This window comes from Apaloderma vittatum, unplaced genomic scaffold (assembly GCF_000703405.1).
Source record: "Apaloderma vittatum isolate BGI_N311 unplaced genomic scaffold, ASM70340v1 scaffold17541, whole genome shotgun sequence".
Lineage (NCBI taxonomy): Eukaryota > Metazoa > Chordata > Aves > Trogoniformes > Trogonidae > Apaloderma > Apaloderma vittatum.
Window position 1 is genome coordinate 22,661 of NW_009699802.1, and position 8,848 is coordinate 31,508.

General features: G+C 49.4%; 1 protein-coding gene across 1 annotated transcript in view; it reads right to left on the reverse strand.

Moving 5' to 3' along the window:
* Positions 1-6,074: 6,074 nt before the first annotated feature.
* LSS (lanosterol synthase (2,3-oxidosqualene-lanosterol cyclase)) overlaps positions 6,075-8,848 on the reverse strand; it is a gene marked incomplete at its 5' end in the record, with an annotated part of 8,592 nt that continues 5,818 nt past the window's right edge. Inside the window, 7 exon segments of the mRNA XM_009878552.1 lie at positions 6,075-6,260; positions 6,464-6,542; positions 6,989-7,159; positions 7,445-7,525; positions 7,955-8,020; positions 8,522-8,627; positions 8,827-8,848. The exon segment at positions 8,827-8,848 is cut by the window's right edge and continues 102 nt beyond it. Of these exon segments, the coding sequence (XP_009876854.1) occupies positions 6,075-6,260; positions 6,464-6,542; positions 6,989-7,159; positions 7,445-7,525; positions 7,955-8,020; positions 8,522-8,627; positions 8,827-8,848 (711 nt within the window).

The window sequence follows — 8,848 nt, forward strand, 5'->3', positions numbered from 1 at the left end:
CCTGTGTAGTTAGCCCCAGTCCTTCAAGGAGCCACAGGACCTATTTTTTCCAATTCCTATGTTTTACCAGTCTCCTGGCACTGGGTCTTACCAGTAGTCTGATAAGGCTGTGGAGAAGTACGGATCTGGCTTTCTGTCCTGCAGAAGCAATGGATTCTGTTTAGTTTGGGTTTCAAGTGAAGAAGCACTTCCAAGTAGTATGATTTTTAAGAGTTGTTGGTGATGCCAGTGGAAGTCCCGTTTCTGTCCAAGCTGTTTTAAGTCCTTGAAAGCTGAAGAACAGATAGATTCAGATGCTAGATCCCTTCCCAGGGAGCATGTGTAAGATTGTAACTGATTTACCCAGAGGTGAATCCTTGTCTGTCTCTGGAAGCTATGTAATTTTTCAATCTCCCTGTCCATAAGGCCAAAAAAAAGATGACTGTGATTGATAATACAAGTTTGGATCTTTTCCTCCAAATATTTGTTTTCCTTTGTGTTATTAATTTACTTGGCTAAACAGCACTGCTGGTTAGGTTTTTTTAATAGCAAGGGTTCCAATTGCGGAGTTTTCTTCTCAGAGCTCTTAAGGGGCAGGCGTGCTGGAAGGAAGGTCCTGCTCTATTAGAGCCACTGCTCTGAGCTGCCTTCTCCTCCCAGCAACTGACTCCAGCTCTTGTTGACTTTTGCTTCTGTTATAATAAATACTCTTGGTTTTCACATCACCTTTGTGGTGTCTTTCTCTTTTGGATGAGCTGACTGAGGGAGAGTCACCTTGATGAACACTTGTACTTCAGCAGTAAATGTGAGATGGCCCAGGAGGGGAATGGCCCCACCCCTGGAGATCATAGAATCATAGAATGTTCGGGGTTGGAAGGGGCCTCCAGACATCATCTAGTCCAGCTCCCTGCCAGAGCAGAGTCACCTACAGTAGGTCACACAGGAACACGTCCAGATGGGTTTTGAAAGTCTCCAGAGAAGGAGACTCCACACCCTCTCTGGGCAGCCTGTGCCAGGGCTCTGTCACCCTCACAGTGAAGAAGTTTCTCCTCACGTTGAGGTGGAACTTCCTGTGTTCTAACTTAAACCCAGTATTTCTTGTTCTGTTGCTGGGCACCACTGAGAAGAGATCGTCTCCTTCCCCTTGACCCCCACCCCTCAGATATTTCTATACGTTAATAAGGTTCCCTCTCAGCCATCTCCTTTCAAGGCTGAACAGCCCCAGGTCTCTCAGTCTCTCTTCCCAGCTCTCTGCTGGGCTCTCTCCAGTAGGTCCCTGTCTCTCTCGAACTGGGGAGCCCAAAACTGGACACCGTGTTCCAGATGTGGTCTCACCAGGGCAGAGCAGAGGGAGAGGAGAACCTCCCTAGACCTCCTGGACACACTTCTCTTAATGCACCCCCAGGATCCCATTGGCCCTCTTGCCCACAAGGGCACAGTGGCCCAAGGACAACTCACTGTCCACTAGGACTCCAAGGGGCTGCTTTACAGCAGGATGATCCCTAATCTGTACTGGTGCCTGGTGTTATTCCTCCCTAGATGCCTTCCACCTATCCTGTTCCATGGGGATGGGACAGAGAATTGGTTAAAAAACCCAGTAAACCCCATGGGTTGGCATCAAGACAGTTGAACAAGACGGGAAATGAAGGGGTAAGAAAGTCGCAGATGGTACAGAGCAACTGGTACCTGAGAGAGGAGGCCCAGGGACAGGCAGTGGCAATGGGAGGGGGTGATGCTGTCCAGGCCTCAGGGCAGTGGAGTTTTTGGTGTGTTGGTCTGGTGGCCACAACCATGAACACAAGTCGGGCCAAGGAAAGAAGCCCTGAGGAAAGTGGCGCTGGGGCTGGGCCCTGTGGCTGCCGGTTGGCTGTGTGGGGCTGGCAAAGGGGAGAGAATGCGGCCCTTCGGGGCTCACAGGGTGCCTGGCCCAGACCCACAGCAAAAGCTGTTGTGTTCTCTTCTGTTTGTTCACACTAATTATAGGGGCAAGTTGGAAATAGCATTTTATATTTATGTGCATCACTTGATTATGCCTGCAGAAACGTCCTGCCTGAAGCATGAGTGAAACTGATGTTTAAGCTCGATTTTTGTCGGTCTTCACAACCCTTGTGGTCTCACAACCCTTCACAAAAACAAACAAACAAGAAAAAAAAAGAAGAAAAAAAGAAAGCTTTAGATTAGATTCCCACTTGGCTTTACACTAAATAATTTTTAATCTCACTCAGCAGATCATCACCTGCCACCACTTCACCGCGATTTCACATTCCTCTACTGTGAGAGCTCAAAAGATGCAAAGAATTTACCATGGTCTGTGAGTACAAGGTACGTCTGCATTTTTCTGAAGGTGCTTGTAGTATGACCTTTGAAAGTTAGCACAAGGAATGTGCCAACTCTCCTGTGCTTTTTCTGTGAGATGTTTTAGTATAAAAAGACTAAAAGACAGAGCCTGTTCCAGAGCCTGTTCCACCTAGGCAAAGCTTCACCCTCTCTGTATTCTCCTGAAAGTGCAATCTTCTGCTTCTGGTAAATGATAGAATTGCTTTTAAAGGATTCCGTGAAAGTCATTTTGTGCTAAAGAAGGAAAGAAACTGGTGGTAAGAGTTCAGGTGTTCATAAGCAACAACTGTGTTTTCATGATAAAAGCTTGATGCTATTTCAGTCACTAAGTTTTAAAAAAGTCTTATAGTTGTATTTCAAAAACCTTACTGAGACGCTAGCAAATCTGCCAATTGTTTTTTGTAGCCTTAAGCATCAGGACACTGGAGATTTGATTTGTGTTGTGCTTTGTTTTGTGGCTTGGTTGTTTTTCTTTTTCCTCCACAAGTTTTGTGGGTTTTTTGTGTGGTTTTTTCATTAGAGCATTGATGACTTGTTGTTGTCTTGTGGCTCAGTCCACGTTCTGTCCCTTGGAGACTTCAGTCTGGGATTTTTATATGAAAAAGCTTGTCCTTTCCAAAAGAGTTTTTCACAGGACTGAGGGATTTGACAGCACCCATCCCAGACACTGTGTTAGCAGAGAATGAAATATATCGGTAAGGTGAAGGAGAACACTTCCTATTTTGTCTACGCTGTCACCAACATCAAAATGTGTCTTGGACTGAAGAACGTGTTGTAGCATTTCATGGTTCCAAGTTACTCAGTAGGTGAAATGCAGAAGTCAGTCTTGTGTACGCAGAGATAAAAATAATATTAAATATGTCTCCTACGGATTTGCCCATGAGAGCTAATGCTGGGGTTGATGTTTTGGGTCCGGCTGAAGCCGATTAGGACTTTAGAGGGACACGGGATTCTCCCCACATCTGGTGTGAGCAGTGTAACATAAAAGGCAGATGGTTATAAAAATGTCACAAGTGACATGTGTGTTGTACGTAGAGATCTGTGGCATATTTTTTTTTCAGTTTGCCATGTATCCAAAACCCCTGGCACACGTTTGTATTTCATTTTGCAAATGGTAAGTTTTGCACATGATAATATGTTTTAATACTGAAGTATAATTTGGTATGTTGTATGCTGTGGTGGGGTTATTTTTGTGGTTTTGGTTGTTTTTTTCTTTTAAGAGATAGTTCACACTTGAATGTTTTGAGCATTGCTTTATTCCTAGCTGGCTTATTCATCTAGGCTAATTTATCATTATTTATCCCAGTTGTCTGGGAGGAATACAGAGAAATTGTCTGAGCAGTGAGGGACCAGGTTAGAGGAAAGCCAAAGCCCTGATAGAATTAAATCTGGACAGGGATGTCAAGGGCAACAAGCAAAACTTCTATAGGTATGTCAGTGATGCAAGGATAATATTGGTCCTCTCCGGAAGGACACAGGAGAGCTGGTTACTCGGGGCGTGGAGAAGGCTGAGGTACTGGGTACCTGGCTCCTGGCCAGGGTCAAACCACGACAGGTACTGAATGATTTTTTTGCCTCAGTGTCTGAGGGGAGGCCCATGGCATGTGACATTTCTCAGGGGTCAGTTTTGGGACTGGGGCTGTTTAACATTGCTGGTTCTCGAAAGCCTCACTGAGATACTAGCAGATCTGTTGGTCCCGCTCGGAAGCCTTAGGCATCGCAGCGCTGGGGATTTCGTTTGTGGTGGTCGGTTTTGTTTGTTTGCTTGTATTTTGTTTTGTTTCCTTTGAAAGTAACATCGTATGGGGGAACTCCTGTGTCATTGATTTTTCCATCCTGAGAGAAAGGTTAAAAAAGACCCCAGTCCCAGTTGTGTAAATTACAAATTGACTTGCCTTGTCAGAACCATAACTGCCACGTGGCTATAGCATGCAAGTGAGGAGCCTGACACACGGATTGCAGGACAGCTCGTCATGCCAGGCTTCCGAGCTTGCAATTCTCATCAGGGTCCAGTGCTGGCTGAGTGGATGGACTTCCAAGTTCTAGAAGTACACATTCATGAATCAAGTGCTCCTCAAGCACGCAGGTAAAACTTAGAGAAGCAAAACAACAATGAAGCTTTGTTTATTTGCGCACGTCCTGTCTGACAATGCCCTTGGCTACCTTCTCTTCCTGACGGGAACAGGAATAAGTTGCTGTCACATGTGGCTGCTGCTGACAGGGAAAGAAACTGACTTGGTTCTTGCCTGCTATTATGAGGTGTGGCAATAATGCAGTCTTCCAAGACTGGAAAGGAACGCCCTGGAGGCAGAAACACAGGGGTGTTCATTACACCTGAGCATTCAGAATCATAGGAGGTGATGCCAGAGAGCCTGATCTCATTCAACAGTTGACACACCTTAGGACTGAAAAGGCTTCTCGTCCAACAGAGTGTTCTCTTTAACAAGAGCTTAACTTCTTAACACTCTACAGTAGAGCAACTACTATACTGTACAGTAATTAATAGATACTGTAACATTAACTGTTACTGTTTCTTTAATTTCATTATTGCCAATCCAAATCAGTAAGCTACAGCTCTGTGTGTGTGTGTGTGTGTGTGTCTGTGTCTGTGTCTGTGTCTGTGTCTGTGTGTGTGTGTGTCTGTGTCTGTGTGTGTCTCTGTGTCTCTGTGTGTGTCCGTGTGTCTGTGGACAGAAGCCAGTGCTTGGTGCTGCTTACATGTTTAGTAGAGATTTTTGTCTTCCTCTAAAGAAAACCCCACGATAGTGATTGCTTGTTGGTGGAGATGGTGCCCATACCAGTGGGGACAGGTGACCCAGGCCAGGTTAGAGGACGCTGCTGTGCAAGCTCCCCTCCGCTTGGGACACACACTGGGGAGATCATAAGGAGACCGACACACAGTTGAGTTTTACTTGGAACACCATTAGCCATTTATTAACCTGTCAGTCAACACAACTTCAACTCTGACAAAGAAATGTGAATGCCCAACTCCACCACAGCCTGAACAGAGGCACCTGCTGTGCTGGGGGAAGGATGAAGCCCAGGGACCCAGGCTGTGCCCTGATATTCACCACCTCAGTGCTTTCTGCTTCAGTTTTCTCTCTTTCAAAGTGGAAATGATGCTGGTGACTTCACCTGTGAGGCTCTGGGAAGCCAGGTGTCACCACCTGGGAGACAGAACTGTAAGAAAACCAAGCCAAGCACTCCTCTTTCCCATCTGTCCATCTTCCCCTCCTAGCACAGGCTCCAGAGCAAAGAGCACTTCAAAGGCAGTTGCTGGCACCCACAGCACAGAGACCAACTCAGCAAGGGTTGCGCGGTGCACCCCATCACAATGCTGGGCACAGGAGAGGCTCCAAATCCCCCTCTTGCTGCAGACATCCAACCTGGACAGCATGAAGGGAAGATAAAGGCAGCCTTGCTGTACCCAGAATGAAAGAGCCTGTCTAGATGTGTAGTACAGCTTGCCAGCTCTTGCAGATCACCAAACTGGCCTGAAAAGGCACTTCACTCCCTGTTCTGGGAGAGAGGCTATACCTGGGGAAAAAAAAAAAACACCTTTAAAAGTGGAATGTTAGAAGAGGTTCAAGAGAAAGCAGAGGCTCTGCAGCACCACAGCAGCACTCCTTCCTGGCAGAGGCAGTGGTCTGTGTGTTATCAGCACTGAGATATCCTATGCAGCAAACACCTTCATGGCTCCATGAAGCAGCTGATATCTAGGACGAGTCAGAGGCCATGGCATCTGCAATGGCCAGGGTTCAGAAAGACAAGGTGTCCTGCAAGGTCTTCTCCACCACAGCCGAGAAGCTGGGCTGCAGTTGCCCAGCAAGAGGGCTGTTGGGATGCAGCCGGCAGAAACGGCCTAGTGTCCAGATGGGGAAGACATTGCGGTACGCAGTGTAACTGATGGCACACGACTTGTTGAACACCCCAGCAATGTTCTCCTGAGAGAGAGAGAGCAAGGTGGTATGGGTGACAGGAGACCAGGATGCGATGCTGAGCTCACTGCCTTCCTGAAGCGCCCCACCAAAGCCACATGTGGCTTTCCTTCTAGGTGAGGGAAGGCACACCATCGCAATGGCTGCACAACGCCCAGGACATCCACAACATAAGGGAACCCCTTGGAAAGACCAGAGGAAAGATGTACCTGAGGCCAGTCCCCATTGGGAAGCTGTTTATCAATCAACACTTTGATGCCCTTTTCCAGCACATCAATGTCAGGGTACCTGCAAACACAAGAGAGATGTGACCACTCTTATCCAAACTGTCTGCAAACTGTCCATGCGCTTATGGAACTCAACCACCTCCAGAATGCCCTGAGCTTGTGCAGGGACCTCAGTGCTTTAGGCAGGCCCCTTGCAACCCTTGGACACCAGTCACTATGAACATGGCAACATGGTGGCCATATGGTTGTGATCCAGAGCTTTGTTTTGCACTGGTTCCCAATCGCCTGGCATTATGAACCTCAGTGACCTGTGAAGGACCATGTGGGCAAGTGTCTCATTGCAGGAGGCTTGTGACCAATGCCATCATGTGACATCACTGCATGCATGGACCCCACCAGCCAGGCCCAGGACCTGTGCCAGCCCTGCCACACTATTCAGGCTGCATTTCCCATCTCACTGAGCACTCGGGGCCAGGTGGTGCCTGGAGAGGTGAGGGCTGCTCCTACCTGACAGCCATGAGCCCCAGCAGGGCCCAGCACGTGTTGTGGATCTGCGACGTGGCGCTCTGCATGTATGTGCGCTGCTCGCACGACTCAAAGTCCTCTCCCCATCCACCATCTGCCATCCGCTTGGAGAGGAGGAACTGGCAGGCCTGGGCCACCTCTCGGCATGCAGACCTGAAAGAATGGGACAGAGAATCAGACAGGGCTGGGGACAGGGAGTGTTTCCACACCCATTTCCCAGCTGCACAAAAGAGCTGTGCTCTGCCCTGCCCATGGCTGGGACTGTCCTGAGAGTTTTGAGGCTCAGGCAGCGAGTGCCATGGCCTTATCACAGGCACAGGATTTGGGAGAAACAGTACTTGGGACAAGGAAGCCCATGTGAAGCCAAACCATCTACCCAGTCCCACCACCGAGTCCTCCCCTGCCTAGGGGCAGGAGAACCAGAGAGCCCCTTCTCACCCGTTGTGGTATGTGTACTGCATACTGGCAAACGCCTCCAGACCAAACCAGGTGCCATAGGTGAAACAAACTCCCCAGCTCCTAGGAGAAAGGGGAGAGTACTGTCAGGGCTGCTAGGCTGCAGGTAGAGGCAGGCTGCCATACAGATGTATTCACAGCAAGAGCAGAGCCAGGCACACAGCTGCATCTTGCCTTCCCCTACGGCGTAACCATGCCCAGTCCCACCAGCACCTACTCCCAGTTCACTCTAGCATCAGCAGACACTCTGGGACCATAGAGGCTGAGGCCACCCTAACCCCCAGGGGTTGTCCATGTCTTGTACAATGCATGAGGTGCCCACTCCACCCGGACTGGAGAGAGAGGAAAGGAGAACAAAGCGCAGGAGCTAGAAGAGGATCAGCCTCTACTTGCTCCTCCCACAGACCCTGCCAGCTAGGAAATGTTTGCCATCGTGGTCCCTCTCCCACTCGGGCTGCCAGGGGAAAAGTGGGCACTGGGAACATCACTTACCCTTCCCACGACCCGTCAGCTCGCTGCTTCTTGCAACAGAAATCCAGGCCCTCCTGCAGAGCCTCCCTGGTCAGGAGAAAAACACCTGCTTCAGAAGCAGCTCAGGTGCTGCTTCATCAGGGGCATCCTTCAGTCCCTCTGAGACTTTGATGGGTTCCATTACCAGAGGGCTCAGGAGGCAGGAGCATGCAGACAGGGAGCTACATTGCTCAGCATCCAAGTTAAATTATCTACCAGCTGGGTGCTTTTCTGCCTCATGCCAGCACACAAGACGGGACCAGCCCTATAACCTGATACAAGATCAAGGTAACCATCAAGTCAAGAGGTAGGTAGATCCCTATCAATTTCTCCCAGGTTGATCCCAAACACTCTAAGCCCTGCTCCTTGGTTTGGAGAAGTCACCAGCATCGCAGCAAGGGCCACCACAGGGGATGCTCCATGCCAGTGCAGAGGTCCAGGCAAGACTTTGACATGGCCTAGCAGGGACTGTGCCAACAGAGGCCATGGCAGGCAGCACAGGACATTCACAGCCTGCTCCCCTACCTGCTTCTCATCTCAGTGCCTCACCTGATCTCTGGGGCTCTGTGCTCAGGGAACTCCTCTTGGAAGTGTCTCAGTGACTGCATGACAGCTGACGTGCACTCCACATACGTGTAGTCAATCATGATGTCACCTGCAGCAGGTGAAGGATATCACTGCAACAGCCCCTCCGCTGGGAAGCCTCTGAGCCCCATGCTGCCCTTGGACCCAGGGCACATGTATCCCACAGAGAGACCTGGGGCAAAGCCAGACGCCCACTGGGCCTGGTGAGGCCAGTCCACTGTTTCCCTTCACAGTGGACCGGAGGACCAGGCCCACACACTGCCCCTTACCAAACACCTCTGAGGGGTTCAG